This window comes from Scardinius erythrophthalmus (genome assembly GCF_964197995.2).
Source record: "Scardinius erythrophthalmus genome assembly, chromosome: 10".
NCBI lineage: Eukaryota > Metazoa > Chordata > Actinopteri > Cypriniformes > Leuciscidae > Scardinius > Scardinius erythrophthalmus.
The window spans coordinates 18,627,362-18,647,651 of NC_138230.1; the positions used below are offsets into that span (position 1 = coordinate 18,627,362).

The following is a 20,290-nucleotide window of genomic DNA, read 5'->3' on the forward strand; positions in this document are numbered from 1 at the left end:
GGCCTATAATCATTCTATTCTATTCTATTCTATTCTATTCTATTCTATTCTATTCTATTCTATTCAACACTCTTCAAAATAAAGATTCCAAAGCATGCCATAGAATAATCCTTTTGGGTTCCCCAAAGAACCTTTCAGTGTAAAGTTTATAAAAGACCCATTTATTTCTTAGTATGAAGAATATTTTTCATAATCTAAAGAACCTTTTTTTCCACTAGCCTATTTTAATTCCACCTTTTGTGCAATTGAAATGATCCACGGATGTTAAATGTTCTTAATGTAGCCATGGCTGCTAATAAAGTACCGTTTTTGAAATGATTTGATTATAGGATATTCTATGAATCTGAGCTTTGGGTCTGTGATTGCGGCTCGCAGTGGTCCACGCCCAGCAGAAAAGCAAAGCTCGGCTCTGCGCGACACATCCGGGGCTCATTCAGGGGTGTCGCTCAAGCCTGCGAAGATGGCGACGACAGGCAGAAATACACTCCTATCGGTTAGCTCAAATGTAAATAACAGCATATCCGAAAGCCAAAACCCTGAGGAGGATGACGGACAGAATTTATGGTAGGCCTAGCTAGTTCTTTTATCCCCCATTCAATCTCGGATGTTATGTGCAGAACGCGGCTTTAGGTGGCCCAGAGCCGCATGTGACAGTTGTTAGCCGCTAACTTGCAAATTGCCCCAGCCGGGCAGGTACACACAGGCCAGTCTGAATCAATGATCGCAGGGATGCAAAATGAATAAAGCAACGTGATTTAAACTCTGTGTTCCTTTACGTTCAGGTCATCGATATTGAGTGAGGTGTCGACGCGATCTCGATCAAAATTGCCGTCAGGAAAGAATGTGGTGGTTATGGGTGGGTGTTTTTTTCTTCTTGTCACACATAAATGCTGTTTCATGTCTGCTGTGCATCCTATTGACCTGCATCCAATGGTTCATTCATTATTATTTAAAAACATACAATGCTGACTGAATTGAAGCTGCCGCTCGCTCGCTCTAATGGCACTGATGTTATTGTAGCGTAAGTCAGTGTGCTGTTGTTGTTAATGAGCGCACGTCATTGTCTCCACTCCACTCATCGCTGTCAGACACCGCGCGCACAAAAGACAATAGTGTCTGTCGCGTGAATTTTATATAAATAAACAGACATTTATTCCGTCTCAACGGTTTACATGCGTTACAGACTGTCGGTTTTGGTGAATAGAGATAATCCGCACTCTCAGACACGGGCTCTGTCTCAAACCCTATCGTGCAGCCTACCTAGACAGAATCATAGGTGTGTTCCGATGAACAAATGCTGCAGTCGAACCGTATGAGATACTAAAAAGGCTGTATGGGTGTAAATGATGCACATAAAGTGCTGTCTAGGCATCTATGATGGCTAAAAATTATGTCTAGGTAGGCAGCTCACTAGTTTTTGAGACACAGCTAGTGAATGGCTCATATTTGCTGCCTCAGTGGGTGCTCTCATAGGGCGCCAGACATGATACTGTCATCTCTGTTGAATATCTTCAAAAATATATATTTTTGTTAGTATAATTAATTATTATTTTAAGACTGTTTTATCTATGCTCTGGGCATGTTGTTTTCTTACCATCTTAAGATAATAGTAATAATGTTTTATTAGTGAACTTTCTGGAGTTGTAATTCCAGTGTGCGGAGAGCAATCCTTTTTTGTTTTACTCACCATATATAATCACACTTTGTTGTCTTTGACAAATACCTGAATTCACATTTTATTCAATTAAATTCACATTTATTTGAATAGCGCTTTTCACAAGACACATTGTTTCATAGCAGCTTAACAGAAAATGCATGAGTCCAAATTACAATTTAGAGTGATCTGTTATCAGAGGTAACTGTCTAAGTTATGTATTTCAGAAATGTACATACAAATCACACAGTTAGCTAAATTTATTAATTTAAACAAGGCAGAAATAATGCTCATTGAAGTAATGAATATATGTTTGCAAACAAATGATTATGACATATAGAAAATTTTAGCATTATTCCATAAATTCTCCATCTAAATATAATAAAAAAAAAAATATTAAGACATGTATTTGAGTAATATAGTACCAGCCGTTACAAATAATTAAAAAAATCAGGAAATCATCATTTTTGCCTCAATCTCTGGTTAATTTCAGACCCTTTGTTGTATGTTTTTTTAATGATTTACTTAAGGAGTAAATGTCTGTTAAATATTTTATTAGCAATCCAGTGTTACATGTCTCTGTTTTGACTTTGTAACAAAAGCTATACAATTAAATCAGCCACTATAAAAGCACTGCAGCCATATGTACAATTTTCAGTTCACTTGTTTTTTTTTTCATTTGCATTTCTCTGCATGTTATTATAACAACAGTTAAGATAAATGCAGCATGCTTACATATGTTTTTCAGAATCCAAAAGTATCTAAGCTCCTAAATGTTTGATATAATTGCCTGCGTGTTAATCTGGCTTGTTTTATAGGTGAGGTGGGGTCCGGTAAGACCACCCTGGTGGCCAAACTACAAGGTGTAGAAGAGTATATGAAGGGCCGGGGCTTAGAGTACCTGTATTTCAATGTTCACGATGATGATATTGATGGTAAGGATTAGACAGTCTACAGTTTGATATTGCCAATATATAGATAGTTTTTGATGTGCAACCTTAAATGACACTGAATTAAAGAAAGCTGGTAGTGATCCACTACAAACAATCAATAGCTTCTAACACTGCAGTATTTTGAGGCAAATGTTTCAGCAGTTAGTTAGTAAGTATTTAGTCATGTCCTCTATTGAAATGGGAAAGTGTTGGTTGTAAACAACAATAAATGCCCTAATTGAGCTCTGAGATCCCAAATTTATTGTGTAATTTTTAATTTATTAATTTTGATGCACCATTATACATGGTTTGTTTAAGTCAATCTAAAGTATAAATACTGTTACTGTTTTGCCAGCTTAATTATCCAAGACATTATCTGTAATCTGTGAGTATAGAGGCACCCTAATGACCAATGACATTCAAAACAGGCATGCTAAAGCTAACGAAACTCTTTTTGGCAGATCATGCACGGTGTAATGCATGGGTGCTGGATGGGGACCTGTACCACAAAGGCCTGCAGAAGTTCGCCGTGTCGACGGAGAACCTGGAGGACTCGCTGGTTGTGTTTGTGGTGGATCTGTCCCGGCCCTGGCTGGCCATCGATTCGCTGCAGAAATGGGGCAGCGTGGTGAGGGATTTTGTGGACAAGCTCAGAGTTCCCCCTGAAACCATGAGAGAGCTGGAGCTCAGATGTGAGTGGCTTCTTTGTGTGTGCGTTGAGATTGTGAGCGTGTTCGCATGCCAAGTACCCTGTAAGAATGATCTAGTGTGCTGATGCATTTTGATCTGTGATGGTCCTTATAGATCGCTGCAGGCATTTCTTATACTTACACTGCATGAATGAGTTTCCAGTTAGTAAATAACCTATAGTAAATGCAGTTAGAATGTGACTGTGTGTGCATGCAGTGACAAAGCAGTTCCAGGAGTATGTGGAACCAGGAAGTGACCTGGAGGCTGTGCCCCAGAGAAGGAATCCTGAGTCAGAGGAAGAGAGCATCCTTCTACCGCTGGGAGATAACACACTCACACACAACCTGGGCCTGCCTATAGTGGTGGTCTGCACTAAGGTACACCTGCTGCCTCAAACTACTCCTGACATGTAATTAAATTGTATTTAAAAGAGCAGCTACAACACCGGATACATTCATACACTACCATTCAAAAGTTTGGGGGCGGTAACATTTTTTTAAAAGAAGCCTCTTATGCTTATTTGATTAAAATACAGGAAAACATGTAATATTGTGAAATTTTAAAATGTTATATATTTGAATATATATTTTAAACTAGCTGAATTTTCAGCAAGCATTACTCTAGTCTTCATTGTCATCGGAAATCATTCTAATATGCTGATTTGATTTGGTGCTCAAGAAACATTTTTTATTAATATTGATGTTTAAAACAGTTGTGCTGCTTAATACTTTTGTGGAAATCTTGATACATTTTTTTTTCCAGGATTTAATTAATATAAATGTTAAAAGAACAGCATTTATAACATCCTTATAAATGTCTTCAATGTCACTTTTTGTGAATGCATCCTTGCTGAATAAAAATATGAATTTCTTAAAAAAAACTGCCCTCAAACTTTTGAACACTATTGTATTTATATTATTAGCACAACAGTTTGAGTGAAAAGTTAACATTTGACCTTTTGTACATAGCAATTTACATGTTCAATGTCACAAATGCCATTGTGAAACTAGAAAGGGTGCAGAGTTCTGTATATTTCTAATTCTTTTGCTTTTTCATTATTTTAAATATTTCCGGAATCTTAAAGCCTTTAGTTTATTACTTTGGATTTTGCCAATGTGCTCTCAGACTATTGGACCCCATGTATTTCAAAGAATATGATCATCTTGCCATTACTGTCCGTTGTTTACCAAGATGATTTTGCTTTTACTTTCACTATAAGCCCCAAATATATCAAGTTACAAAACAAGGATGGACTAAAATATTAATGGAGAATCCCTTTCATAATTCTTTCTCTCTCTCTCTTTCTTTCTCTGTAGTGTGATGCGATCAGCACTTTGGAGAAGGAGCACGATTATAAAGACGAGCACTTAGACTTCATCCAGTCTCACATTCGACGTTTCTGCTTGCAGTGTATCCTTACCCATCAGCACATCTAAACCAAAGATGTAATGACAATTATATTTTACTCTGCACATCTTAGTCATCTGATGGCCAGACTATTTCCATGTTCAGTTTTATCTTTAAATGTCAGGAGTAGGGCAGTGTGAATAATCGTATTAATCAAACTATAATTAAATAATTAAAACTATTTTGTGCCACATTCTATCCAACGCACCTTCCTTTCCTTCACAGTGGTGCGCTTTCGTTCCTCCCTAAAACCTCAAACATGACGTCCAAATCAGCCAAACAAGTTAGCGTTGTAAAATGCAGTCTACTGTTGCTAAACTACTGGATGTGTTTGATATTAAACATTGTTATTAAAAGCAAAAAGAGACGCTGGCCCACAGACGGCTTTCTGCCGAACACTGATAAAAAAAAGGGCTTTGGACATGAGCCTAAATGTGTACACAAAAATGTCAAAATGCCTTTTTGGAGAGTATTCACGTAAACACAGTGGATTATGTCTTTACTAGTAAACGTACACAGTTGAGAAAGAAATGCATGTGTAACAGTATATTGGATCCGTGCATTAGCTCTTAAAGTGACAGCAGCCTAAAATGCCTACTGCAGTATGTCATTAATAATCAAACAACAAACGACAAAGGAAAATCACTCACTAATCTTGACTGAATAACTTAAGGATTAAACTGTATTTAATGTGTACAGTAAGACTATACAGTGTTTTTTGTTGTAGTCTATTATCTGAATACTGTTAGTAAATTTTCCTGAAAAACACTGTTTATTTAATTTGTATTTTTGTTCTATTGTATTTATTTGTCGGTTTTGTTTGGAATTAGTTTTTGTTCTTATTGTATTGCTGACTGTTTACTTGTCTTATGTAATTATTTTGAGGACCATTTACTTGCATTAGTTAACCTAGTATTATTTTTTGCTGAAGTATCGATCAATTTGAAATTTCACTGATATTTAAAATGACTGATATCGTGAAATAAGACTTGGATCATATCGCCCACCAATAATCGTGATTTCAATATTGACCAAAACTACTTTTTGTTATGATTTTTGCCATAATTAAGCATTCCTCGTCAGAAGTGTACATTTGTGTGCATCTAAATACAACAACAGGGGCTGCACATTTAGATGTTCTGCTTCTTAAATTCGCCATAAAATCAACATTTACAATTCTTTTGTCGTTTTTTTTGTGCTTATTATAAATGATTTATCCGTGCACATCATTATTTAAAAAAAATTCATATGCCTTTGTAATCTTTAATCAAAAACGTCTATATCATTTAAACACAAAAAGGAAAAGAAATACCAAATAAAAACGTCTATATATCCTCCACAACTGACTGCAAACTGACATTCAGATCTGCCTCAATTTAGTTAGCAACACCCAACTTCCTACGATCCAATCAATTCCCGAAGGACGAAATCAAATCGCGCCCTACATTTTTCTCATTCCAGAAGTCGTTTCACTCAGATATACGTCACAATAGGGAAGAACAGAGTATGACAACTTCCGTTTTATGTCGACTTTAATGTCTTTTTTTAACAGTAGAGGATGGTAACATGATCAGCTGACCTGCCATAATGGCTGCTTTCCAAAAAATCTGTACAAATAGGGAGAGTCTTGTTTCTGCTTAAATGTAACCTCATCTTGTTTTTCTCCTTCACAAGTGACCTTTCAGATGGGGCAGCACTACTCTACACATCTATGAAGGAGAACAAAAATCTAGATTTGTTATACAAATACCTTGTTCACAGGTTATACGGCTTTCCCTTCAACATCCCAGCTCAGGTGGTAGAGAAAGACTCTGTGTTTATGTAAGTAGTTGGATGTCAAGAAACATATAGATTTTTATTTTACTACTGAAGTCTGCACATGGAATCAAAATCAATTGCAAATTGTTTTATAATCTTTGTTGTGTAAAAAACAATGTAATAAATGTTTTATTAATTTTTTTATTAATACATATTTTTGCTCACCTGGAATATATCAGATTATTAGTGTAAAATTGGCTGTCATTCAAATGTTTCTTTAAATGGTAAATGTATTATTATCTGTCTCACTTTCAGTCCGTCAGGATGGGACAATGAAAAAAAGATCGCCATTCTGCATGAAAACTTCCAGTCAGTAAAAGCAGACGACAACTTTGAAGATGTAATAGTGAAACCTCCAATTAGAAAGGTAAAGGCTCGGCCCTAATTAGATCTTTGCCAGTGTTTGTGCAATTAGCTATAGAGTCTCTCTTTCCTAGCGACTGCTCATTTCTGACATGTCTTTCTAGTTTGTACATGAGAAGGAAGTTCAAGCTGAAGATGACCAAGTTTTTCTACTAAAGTTGCAGGTAATTGCTAAATATTTTATAATATCATCATCATCATCATCATAAAAGAAATCTTGATTTATTTTTTATAGTAATATTGTGAATTATTATTTCAATTTAAAATAACATTAAATTTAAAATAATTAAAAAATATATATAATTTACTTCTGTGATGGCAAAGCTGAATGTATACAAAATGAATAGAAAGTAAAATATATAGTCTCTCTCTCTCTCTCTCTCTCTTTCTTTCACACACACACACACACACACACACACACACACACACACACACACACACACGCACACACACACACAAGCATGTTTACTTAGCTATATAAATGGGGACATTCCATAGACTTAATTTTTCCCATCACACAAAACTTTCTGCATTTTTAAAAAACCTTTAATAACTTTTTATATTTTTAATTACTATTTTTATCCCAGATTTACAAATGAGGACGTCCCTAAAGGGAGGTTTTTGGAGATTTTGTCAGGTTTTGGTCACTTCTGGGTACAAATTTGTCCTCAAAATATAGTTAAGTAGGTACACACACAGACAGAAACATTACCCAAATTTAATTTAGACGAAATGTGGCATAAAGTTAGATTCAGTGAGACTGTAGCTCACTAGTTATAAGTCTAGTAAACAGAAGTTTTGTTAGTGATGCATGAAACTTGTTTGTCAAACAAATCATTACCAAACAGGACAGAAATAATCTCTGAATGATTTTTCTGTCTTTGTTCTGTTCTCAGTCTCTGTTATCTAAACAGCCTCCAGTCAGTGCCGGAAGACCAGTGGTGAGTGTTTCTACATGTGCTTCATTTACATTTCAGCCCACAGTGTTACTCAATGTTGAATCATGCTTTGGGTGGAGACCTTTTCTGCTGCAAGACATTTACATGTATTAATTTCGCAGACACTTATATCCAAAGCAATTTAAGTAAAGATCCATACTAATTATTGCACAATGTTTGCATGTGACTACAGAATTACTTCTTTGGTTAATTTTTCTTATTATAAAGTTTTATAATCCTAAAATATTTCTGTATGTGTGTGTGTAATAGGACCCAACAAACAGAGCTCCCACCGGCTCACCAAGGACGACCAACCGTTCAGCGGCGGCTAATGTGGCAAACGTCATGCCCATGCAATCAGGTACCAAGAAGATTGATCCCAACATGAAAGGTGTGTATAAGAACACTGTATTCAGGATGCATGCCTCCGTCTTTTCTCCACCTTTCTCTCTCTTTCCTTCTGTATCCCGCTCTCTATTTTCTCTCCTCGGCTGCATCTTTCCAACTTTGGGAGCAAGAGCTTTTGGAGTCACACCTTTCTACTTCCTGGGCATTTATTTTTTCAAGTCCTTGGATCTGGTTTCCTGGTTTTCATCACCCTCTCATCTTGGGAAAAAAGTAACATTTGACCTTCAGCGAGATCCCATCCTCTTTTTTTGTGGCAAAGCTTATTTATTTAGCTTTATGGGAAAAACGTTAGTTTGTTTTGGTCCGCAGTGATCATGAATACACTTTCAGTGTCTCCAGAGATTGTGTTTTAGGATCTCTTCCTGTATGCAGATAAGGAGGACTCTACTCTCATGGTTTTAGATCATAGGAACATTGCTGCCATGTTTGGAGAGGATTAGAAAAGCTTGTTGGGATTAAAGCTTGTTTCCTTGCTGAATTTCTCTAAGACTTTCATTTTGACTTCACCTCCTTTAAACACATTTTTAATTCCAACTTAGTACATATGACTGTTTTGCACTGATCTGAAACTAGTTTAGGCTTGTATGGTTGTGCTAATTATTGTCATTTTTCATGACAGGAGGTCAGACAAGTGAGGGCGTGCTGGCTAACTTCTTCAACAGTCTGTTGACTAAGAAAGCAGGCTCACCCGGCCCAGGCGGCCAACCTACAGGAGGAGGGAGCAACACACCAGGAACAGTCCGCAAGTCAGGTGAGGGATCCTTCTTGACACTATATCACTCACACATTCATATAAATGTACACTATCATGGTATATATTTGAAGTGTTTTGACTTTTTGTATTTCAACAACAGAAAATTGTGGATAAAACCTGTCTTGCATGGTACGCAGCGGGACGTGTTGTCGTGCATGGTTCCTAGCGTTACCACCATGCTGGATTAAACAATTGTATGTTTCGTGACATCATTAGCTATGTTTCCATCCAAAGTTGCGAATTTAACTTATGCACCTAATTGAAATATTGCATAAAACATTTGCAAATAAAGCACCGTTTCTATTCCATGCGTTCAAGAAAACAAAATCTTGGAAATTGGCACAAAATATCTATAATAAAAATGGAAGTTGTTGCAATTGGGTAAGCCCCGGCTCTTATGTCCTACATCATAAATGACTTGAGCCTCAGAGTGTGCAGATGAAACACAATAAATTGCCTCATGTTATCTTGCGTTCGGATGCCTGATTTTTGTAAATGCTGTCATGTGAGACAGTTCTGGGAGGTCATTATACCAAATAATTTTGATGGCAGACTTTGGCTTAGGCATTTCAAATGAGTTAATACAACATTTGAGGTTCTGTGCAATGAAACTAATCCATTGGTTAGTCCAGTTATTTATTCACATCCTCTGTTGAGGCAAAGTCACACGAGTTTTTTTTTTTTTTTTTTTTTTTGCGTATTGAGGGATTTATTTGGTAAATGTGTTTCCATCGTAGTTTATGCGCATGTCTTCTTATCGGATAAAAAAAAAGAAGAACAACCGACTCAATTATTTCCACCCAGCGTTTTTTAATGCAATATCCCAAACATTTGCATAGTTGGATGGAAACATGGCTAATGACCAGTCAGAGAGGATTTACGCTACCGTCCAAAAGTTTTGGGTCGGTAAGGTTTTTTTTTTGTGTGTTTTTTTTTTTTTAAGTAATTTAATGCATCCTTGCTGAATAAAAGTATTGGGTCTTTCTGTCAAATCAACCAAATTTCAGAAACTTCCTTTGAAATTAAAATAGCCCCACATCATCACATAGCCTTCATGGTTTTATTTCAGTTAGCCTAATAGCTAGTTTGATTTGCATTGAGAGATGATCTTATGGAAAGTACCCCATGCCAATCTCTAGGTATGGTGAAGGCTATGTGATGATGTGGGGCTATTTTAATTCCAAAGGCCAAGGGAACTTTCCTAAAAAAAAATACTTAAAAATAAAAATCTGCCTGCCTCTATGGGAATTTAACATAGAGGTGTCCAAACTTATGCACCCTGTATTTTAAGGAAGAACATTTATTTATTTACGATACATTATTCATTAACAAAGAAAATTGGTGTCCTTAAAGGTTGGATTTCTCCTAATTTTTTAAATTAAGGCATTAAGTTCAGTTTCCAAAAGATGATTTTTTATTCCTCTTTTTAGTCAACTTTAGTATGGGTGTCTAAACTTATGCATAGCACTGTATTTGGAGGAATCACTGACAATACCTCAAACTTTGAAACATTTATGGGCTCTCCTCTCACACTTGAAATAGTTCACCTTGGGTAATTCTTAACCCTGGCTTAATGTAATCCTGGGGTTATCTTCCCCCGGTTTCACAGACAAGGCTAAAGCTTGTCCCAGACTAAAATGCTGTTTTAACTGAAAGCAACTTGTACTGACATATCTTAAAATATCTCCGTGCCATTGTTTGGTCTCAAGATGCACACCACTAATGTTTATTTCCTAAGACTTATATATAAAGGCTACTTAAATGCCCCAATTGAACTTAGGCCTAATCCTGTCTTAGTCTAAACCCTGTATGTGAAACCGGGCCCTTGTTTTTGATATGTTTCACACTGCTCATACTTTACCTAGAGTTAACAATTAATCCTGGTTATTCATAATCTGACATGTCACTCTATACATTCCTAAACCCTGGGTTACTGTTCTTATTTGCATATATTGCGGTGTCAACAGTCATGACTGGATAAACACAAATCACATTTGGTTTTCAACCACTGAAAAAGGGTAAAATTCCACAATTTGGGTATGGAGCCACATTGAGATCCCAATACCTCTGGGATTGATCCATATAGCCTTAAAAATGGAGATTCCAAAAGAACCATTTCGTAGGAAACAGAATCTAAAATCATATTAAGACATCTTCAATACTTCTTCAGTTACAGGCAGGCAAACTGTAAAAAAAATAAAATAAAAAAAAAAAAAAAATGCCACTGAGGCAGGTATGTTATATGCAATTGTTTTGATAAAGGGAAACAAAATATATTCTACTTTCAATATTATTGGTTCTTCAGAGATTCTTCTTGTAATACAATACATTTTGGCTATATGAAAAGTGACCCATATTTGGTTTTCAACCATTGAAAATGGGAAAGTTCCAACAATTTGAATATGGTCATATTGGGAACCCCATATCTCTGGGATTAAACCATATGGCCTTGAAATTAAGATTCCAAAAGAGAAATTTATTAGGAACAAAAATCTAAAAGGATACTAAGATATTTTTTAATATATCTTGAGTTAAAGCACACAAACTTTGGAAAAATAATATTTATAGTAATCAGACTGGTATGTTTTATGCAATTGTTTTTGGAAACAAGACACATTTGTAGTTTGAACACGATTTATTTCTTCAGACATTCCTCTTTAAAAGAAAAAATGATCAGCTATATGCAAAGTGGCACACTTTTGGTTTTTGAAGATAAATTGAAATCCCCATTTCTCTGGAAATTAACCATATAGGGCCTAACACAAAAAGTGCTTTCCAATTTTTTAAAGGGACACTTCACCCATTTGCATTAAGCTTTGCATTGTTAGAAACCCAGTCATACTATTGAATGGTCATACAACATTTTTTCATTTTCCCCCGAGACGAGAGAAATCTGTATTTACCTCTTTACACTTCCTCCTACAATGACGCAAAAATCGTCATTTTGCGTCATTGTTGGAGGAAGTGTAAGAGGGGGGGATTTCTGTTAAGACTACAAGCACTAGATCCACCCTTTCAAACCCGCCCATAGGGGGTTGGACCTAATGCGCTAACAGACCTATCACAGATCAGTGCGAGTGCGTTTGATTTCAACGGCAGAAACCTGCAGAAAACAGGGACGAAGAAAGCTGAGTAGTAGGGGTTACCATACTCTATTTCCCGGACATGTCCGGCCGTCGAGATCGTCAAAAATGTCCGGGATTCAGCTTTTGCTTTCTGCGGTCGCCATCCATTGTTTACATGCTCACCTTTTGTTTCAATCTAACTGAATTCACCCCGATTGGTGAATCTGAATGTAATGTTTACATGAATGCTAATCAAGTGATCGGTTGATTTGCGTTTTAACATTGCTAAGAAAATACCCGCACCTCCGTCAGAGATAGCCCATGAGACCGGTGCATCTCACAGGCGCACTCATCAGTAATCACAGTAATACAGGGAGCAGGACGAGGCTAGCGCCGCGGGAGAAAGACGCGAGGCCGGTGGCGTGATCGGTTGAAAGACGCGAGGCAGGTGGCGTGATCGGTTGATGTGTTTTACCATTGCTAAGAAAATACCTGCTCCTCCGTGCGAGATACGAGAACAGTGCCTCACAGGTGTCGGTCGTCAGTAATCACGCCACCGGCCTCGCGCCGTTCTCCCGCGCCCCTCAGCCTCGTCCTGCTCGCCACAGTAAACATGATGAATGGCAACTGTAGAACGCAAAAGCCGAATCCCGGACATTTTGGGCAAACTCGTCACGGAGACTCACTCGTAGCCTAGCCTTGCCTTGATGTTTTTGTTTTCAACTGCGCTGTCTTACCGGTAGGAGTGGCTTGGGAGTGGCCTTGTAGGGCAGCGAAGCAAGTGCATTCTGGGAGTTGTTGTCTTTCATCCACATAAGCCAAAAATACATTTTCTGGCTTTTCTCAGTCTAGAAAGCTCCAAATTCAAAAATAATTTCACATTTCTTCTACATAAATGACCCACTTTCAATACACATTCATGTCTCCACGGGTGAAATGACCCTTTAACTATTGTCATATAATGCTGCTGTAATGATGCTACCATCTTTCTAAAGTAATTTTTATCCCCCTGTAATCCAAATCTCAGGTCATTTTCACAACCTCTGCAAAATACTGGATTACTTGGTAAATGTTTATCCATGACATTTAATATTTAGGCTTTCTTCATTTTTGTATTTCTTTCACCAGAAAAGAAATGATAATAGTCAGGGTCCTCTGGTTGACACGGAATGAACTTTCCAAAAAAAAACTTGCTGACCCCAAACTTTTGAACTACTGCTTATGTACTACAAATCAAATGACATTTTAAAATTATAATTATTGCCATGATGCACATTTTTTTTCTTGTCTTCTTTATTGTTTGCAAAATCAGAATCCATAATCCAAAACTTTATTGTCAGTAATTTTGTTGATGAGTTTAAAGTTGCGGTCACATTTTGGTTAAATTTTGCAGGGAAAAAAGGCCCAATGTCTGTTTCCAATAGTGTAGCGATGTATGAAGCACAGCTCACACAGAAGTCACTTTCGAACCAGTTTTCTGTTGGTCAATGCGGCAAATCAAGGGATGAAACTGTTGTTAAATCTGCATGGGGAAGTCTTTCGTGCTCTCGCAATTCCAGATTGCATGATTTTTTTTCTATGGAAATGACTGGATTTTGTTAACAAAAAAATCACAGAACAACTGAAAATGTGACTGTACCATAAAACTGAATATGGTCATGAACATTGGAACATGGAGGGGAACATAAATAATATATTATATGGAGAATAAAATTGTGTTTTTTTCGTTAGTCCTATTTTTCTTATTGACCTTAACTTACATGCAACACAGAATACGGTATATACAGAAATCACCTAATTCAAGTATTCAGCTGAAGCAATAGTGGGCATCGTTGTGCAGGCGTTGAGACATTCAACAATCCCTCAGTGGAGACAATCTAATCACATACCTTGTAAAATGACCTTTACAACTATTTCATTTGATGAATTTCACTCAAATAGATGATACAAAATTACAAATTGTACTTCGGCCTGTTTTTGAGATTCTCTGCCATTTTTCAACATTCATTTTATAAAAGCAGTATTATGACCATGTCAACTTACAGATTTACTGTTTCTGTGGACTAAGAGCCTTGGAGTGTTTTAGTCTTTAAAGATTGCGAGTCATGGCTTCAAAATGAGAAATATCTCCCTAAAGACCCACCTCATATGAAACACAGCCCTCAGAAAGAGTTGTTGACACAGTAGATGATAGAATCTGTAAGTTGCAAATGAAGGAACAGGTCTGTCAGATTATCTTCAAAACACTTCAAATCTTGTCTTGTTCATGTTGTACACGTGTGAGGTCACTTAAGTTTGTCCCGTTCTCCCTTTTTGTTTGTTTGTCATTATATTGTCCTCATCACCCTCCTCTCCTGTACATTTATCCTCCCATCCCAGATCTCTGACATCAGCGACGGTAAAATAAATATATTTGATAAAATCTCCTCTGCATGTGCAGCTAAAAACCCAGCTAATCATTCAAGCTAAAATGTTAACCTCTTTGTTCATCAGATTACTAATAACCCAGTAATCTATCCCAAAATGCAACGGAGCAAATTAGCATACATGCAACCTCCTTAAATGGATGAAATTGTCACCTCTAACTCACCCTCATGTTGTTCCAAACCTGTATGATATACTTTCTTTTGTGGAACACAAAAGAAGATACTTTGAAAATGACTTTTTTTGTCCATACAATTAAAGTTAAGGGGGTTCATTGTTGTTTAGGGCTTTCATTATATGGACAAAAACAGTTAAAACACTCTTCAAAAATATCTTATTTTGTGTCCCAAGGAAGAAGGACATTACTTTTGAACGTTAAAATGGAACAAGAGCTTAATAAGTAATACAAGTGGAAACGCATATGTTTAACATGCTCACTAAGGGTTTGCACAGATTTAGCATTCAACTTTCAGGCTTTAAAACTAACACAGCTAACGCAGTCATTTTACGGCACACGCTATTGTGTTCTTTCATATTATGCTTCTGCATCTTGGTTTGTTTTTGAACCCATAATGCAGCTTGGTTTTATGGGAGTGTATTAAAGGTAAAGTACGTCTTTGGTGACAGTGACCTCATCATCATCTCTGCCCTGATTTTCTTTCTGTTACTATGTGTAAGTCTATCTGTAATAGTTTTTTGACCCTTTTTTCCCTTTCTTACGTATGTATGAATGAGTGAGTGAGCACCAACATTCGTGTGCACTATGTTCACCAGTCATAAAATTTAACCCCTTCAAACTGTCTTTCATCATGTGTGTTAGCCAGGGGATGTTGGCCACGCTAAGGTGTGTGTTAGGCTACTTTGCCTCACTTCCTTTTGCTTTAACCATTGTTGCATCTCCCTTTTTATGACAGCTATGAATTTCTTTTAGCACTTTTACACACTTGAGCATGTTTAACTTTGGCATGTGTTATACATCACTGTCCTTCTCGTTTCGGGCCCCTCGTCTTGCTCCTTTGTTATTAACACTGTCCGTCAACACTTATTAACACTTAGTTTCAAATTACACAATGTAAGGCCTCCTAATTATCACTGCATGAAGCTTCATTAAATCCATAGGTTATCTTTAAATTTGGCATGTTTTTCTGATTACAAGGTCCTGGCATTTTCTGCTACAACTACTCAGTGTATCTAATTGAAAAGTAAATGGTAACACTTTACAATAAGGTTTTATTTGTTAACATTAGTTAACTACATTAGTTAACATGAACTAATAATGAACTAACTAAAATTAATAAATGCTGTAGAAGTGCAATGTTAATTTCAACACAATTTCAAATTCAACTTTTGTTAACATTAGTTAATGCACTGTGAACTAACATGAACAAACAATGAACAACTATTGTACTAACATTAACAAAGATTAACAAATACAGTAACAAATGTATTGCTTATGGTTAGTTTGTTAGTTAATACATTAACATAACATTTTGATTCCCAGAGATTGCATAAACTAATAAAAATGGAATGCAATGCAAGTCACTTTGGACTTTGCCAAATGTGTAAATGTAGATGACAATAAGTAAATGTTGCGTTCCGGCACTGTAAAGGTGAAGAACTATGTCAAAACTAAGATCAAGCAAATTAAATCCTGTAAGGTACCATCCACAATTGCTGCAGGGCTAATTGCTAGCACATAATTAGCAAACTTCAAGCACAAAGTATACTTTGGTTTTTTACGTGCACGCTAGTGTATGCGTATAGTCAAACACATAGCCTTTCATATTTGATATTGTGCGAGAACGCAGGCCGTCGACACGTGCTCTATAAAGTTTCATCTTTGTCCTGTGACTGCGCTATTTTTCTCCAGAAGTTATGACTGCTAAAAATGTCTTTGAGTTCTTTAAACTAAAGTTGTGGCTATCTAATAACCCCCTCACACAAGCGCCTGTCAGTGCAGGCATCTGTTGTTGTTCCGTCTCTTTAGTCTTAATTTGTACTTGAAACAATGGCCTAGCAGTGTTGCCATATTGAGTCGACGATTTCCAGCCCAAAAGATTACCAAAACCCGCCCACTCCAAGAAAATTCAACAACAAAAAATTAACAACAACAAGAAAGCGCTTACCTTTGTGTTCAGACAGAACTACAGTACGTCTATGTACGTGAAGTACATAATGTAGAGCATAATGGAGAACTTTGCACAATCAAAACTGAGTATACGAGTACAGCCTGGATGGTTTAAAAGATACCCTGATGCTGGACAGATTTTGATTAAATCATTCAATTATTTACAACGAGCCTTCGAGTCATCTCGCACCATAAGTGCAATTTCACTTTCCCACTCTACCGTGCAACTTATATTTAGGCCACTTTTGCTTTGCGATCGCTTGAATATACAGCTACACGTTAAAAATCTGGTTCCTTGTTGCGCCAAAACCCTGTCATCACATCTCACCAACATAAGAGAGTAAATTGATTGACAGGTCTCCCTTACCTGGCCCTGATTGGTTTAACTGAACCAATAAGGAAAATGTGTTGATGACTGCACTATGCATTATTTTTCAGTGATACTTTATTATTCACGTGTTCGAACGTATTAAAATAAAATGACTACACATAAGACACAATAATGAATAAAAAAATCTAAAAACGCAGCTGCTCAGGCTGGTTTTTATTTAAAAAAGCAGCCCAAATTTTGTCCACCTGCCCAATGTCTTTTTCTCTGGTCCAAGCCCAGTTGGACAGGAACCTGGCTAATTGGGCAATACTGCGGCCCGGATCAGTTTTGCCACCTTGTGGAACAACTGATGAGTGCAAAACAAATTCATTTTGCATGTGCAGAAGTATGCACAGTTACAAAAATTGGGTTTCGTGCATACTATTATGGTGACAAAATATGCGTCACGCACTCTTTATGCAGACCCTCGTGTACATATAAAGGCCGATGTATACTTTAGGCTTAAGATACAATAAGCCTTTAAAGAGTGATAACAACTGAAGATCTCAGTATTGTGAATTGTACCTTTTAAAGCCTTAGATACACAGATGGTTCTCATTCACAGATCAATTTCTATTCAAAATAAGTCAGTTTGTAAATGTTTTCATTGCATGCTTAATGTTATTGTGTTGGCTGAATGTTCCTTAATTTTTTTTTTTTCATTTCAGCTTTCAGGCTGAATGCGTGTGTGAGTCTGTGTGAAGGTTCATTGACAGTCTTTCATCTCCATTCATTCCATCTTTATGTATTTACTTTTCTCTTTCAAGCTCCAAAAAACTTTTTAATTCCAAAATCTTATTTCTGATCTTTCTGATTAACATTGATCAATTGGAAAGCAATGGCTCACAGACTCATAAACACTGACACGCAATAGGTTTTAAGTGTATTGCCATCCCTTGTCACTGATTTAGGAATATTCTGGGTACAATACAAGTTAATCTCAATTGGCAGCACTTGTGGCATAATGTTTATTTCCACAAAAAATTGTCCCCTCTTCAAGCCAAAAAAAATTTTTTTTTAAAAGGAATTCAATTACAAAATATATATATTTGTGTGTGTTTATTTTTTGTTGTAATTAGCATTATGCTACAGATGCTGCAGATTGAGCTTAACTTGTATTGAACCCAGAATCTTCTTTTAAAGCTTTGGTTAATACTGTTTCCAAATAACGTGATATGAAATGTGGTCAGCATACTCGTATTAATTCCATCTGATTTGATCTTGTTTGTTCACAGGCTCCAAGTTGGGGTTGACAGATGTCCAGGCTGAGCTAGACCGGATCTCCAATAAATCAGACCTGGACTCCTCAGCCCCTAACGCCACCACACCCCCTGCCGAAAATGACGAATCCTGAACAAGAGGCGGGGATTACTCACGGGCAAGACCCTCCCCCTTTACACTGCTATCTCTGCCCCCCCTGAACCTGCCTCCCTTCTGCCACCTCTCCTCCCTTCCTCTCCCTCACTCTTTGTCTTGATCTTGTTCAGAAGGGGGATTTATTCCTGTTTATTACTTGTAAGGCCAGTGACTTGAAGCTGCATGTCAGACAAATTGCGATTGCTATGTCTGTCTCCACACACACGCACACATGTACAGCGGACAGGTCCGTAAATAACCACAGAGGCAGGGTTGTCATAAAAAGAAGGACACTAGATCAGCGTTGGACACTAAAGGATAGGCTTAGAGATGAAATGGAGATGTAGAGCCAAGTCTGCATTAGAAAATGAAGGGGGTTTGTGAACTTAGGTGTATCTGTATGCAAGTTAGACTTTTCTTTGGCTTTTGGTAGTGAATTAACTTATATGAAGGATCCTGTTCATCTAGAGTAAAAATCAGTCAGCTTCTGTTAAAAAAAAAAACGCACGTTTTTCCTTGTCTAATCCGAACAAAAAAATTTAATAAAAATAAAGGGAAGCAGCACATTTCAGTCAGAGTGACAATTCAATCAAATGATTCATTAGATATGGTCACCTTGTGTTGGTGTTTTCATTAAATGGTCATCTTTAGCACTCTTAATATCTGCCCTATTCTAAAGTGTATCGATCACAGGACCAGAACAAACATACTGACATGATTTCAATGCTTTAGAATATTCATAACCCCTTTTTTTGCTGCTGAGAAACTGTCAACAGAGTCACCAAGTCTGATTCGTCACCTGTGATCTGTTGCATACAATAAGTTTCTAAATATTGCACTATTACACAATATTAGGCTATGACACTGAAAATAATCTCTTACAATGCTCATTGTTGCAAAATAGTAGACTTAACTGGAGAGCGAGAGAGTTTTTAGCTTAGACATGGTTTATGAAGTCGTCTGTGTAACTGCTGAGCAAGACTGTTGATGGGACTGACAACTATGTCCATTGTAAAAAAAAAAAAATAATAATTTGTTTGTTGTTTTCCATGTTCTTAAGAGCTTGAAAATTGGATGTTTCTGTGTATGTCTGTTTTCATCTCTCAACTACAGCCAGTTATGGCACTGTTTATTAATGGATGCACTAGAGATCATGCAAACAAGATCAGTATTACTGTCTTTACATTGGTGTGTGTCTGAGTGTGTGTGCGGGAGTTGAGCAAAATTCAGCCGGATTTGTCTGTTTAGAGACTTTAACAGCTAGAAATTAGTAGTGGGAAGGGAAGGGCGAGGCAGAGGTGGCAGGGCAGGTGAGATCTCAGAACACGCTCACCTGCATGTACAGTCATCAACCGAACTTCTTACGAGAGGGAGGGGGGGCGGGGTGGATAAACATACGCTATTATGGTCCTGTAATTTCACAAGATGTAGTGATGTTTCTCTGGATCAGGTCTGTAATCATTCAATTAAAGTTGTATTTATTGGGAATGGTTGCTGTCTTTGTTCTTTTGTGTGGGTGGAGAGAGATAGGAACCTGCATTTCGACACAGGAAGTCTGTGATCTCAGCACAAAAAAAAAAAAAGAAGTTCTTATTTGGAACAGTTTATTCAATGCTGAAATGAGATCAACATATTTACAAATTTGTTGTTTTTTTCCCAAAAAAAAAAGCATTGGACAAACTCTAGATTTGGCCCCAAACCAACAAAAATAAACAAAAGTGCTCAAAGAAATACTAAAAATAAATTAGTAAAGAAGACAAAACAATGTTGAGACTTAATTTGATCAAAATAAAGGCCCTTTTTAAGATTAAAATGATAAATCTTTATTAAATTATTGTAAATTATTAGCAGGGTATTATAATAGCTTTTTATAATATTAAATTATTTAACTATTATAGTATTAAATGCATCATATAAAGAGCATTACACCAACTGCAACAATGAACAATTAAAAGCATATTAAGATGTTTTTAGGCAAAATGC

At 36.8% G+C, this 20,290-nt stretch overlaps 1 protein-coding gene across 7 annotated transcripts; it reads left to right on the plus strand.

Moving 5' to 3' along the window:
* Positions 1 to 372: 372 nt before the first annotated feature.
* Positions 373 to 19,793, plus strand: dync1li1 (dynein, cytoplasmic 1, light intermediate chain 1). 7 transcript variants are annotated; one of them, XM_081375900.1, is made up of 14 exons: positions 433 to 564; positions 783 to 856; positions 2,473 to 2,589; positions 3,048 to 3,278; positions 3,493 to 3,653; positions 4,593 to 4,686; positions 6,369 to 6,504; positions 6,757 to 6,868; positions 6,969 to 7,028; positions 7,761 to 7,805; positions 8,073 to 8,163; positions 8,830 to 8,961; positions 14,409 to 14,427; positions 18,187 to 19,793. In XM_081375900.1, the coding sequence occupies exons 1-13, from the start codon at positions 461 to 463 to the stop codon at positions 14,414 to 14,416; spliced, it is 1,365 nt and encodes a 454-aa protein (XP_081232026.1). In that variant the 5' UTR covers positions 433 to 460; the 3' UTR covers positions 14,417 to 14,427; positions 18,187 to 19,793. The 7 variants fall into 7 exon arrangements, with proteins under 7 accessions (XP_081232022.1, XP_081232027.1, XP_081232026.1 ...); XM_081375899.1 differs by having other exon boundaries at positions 436 to 564; positions 8,073 to 8,193; positions 18,187 to 19,320; XM_081375896.1 differs by lacking the exon at positions 14,409 to 14,427 and having other exon boundaries at positions 373 to 564; positions 8,073 to 8,193.
* The last annotated feature ends 497 nt before the right edge of the window (positions 19,794 to 20,290 follow it).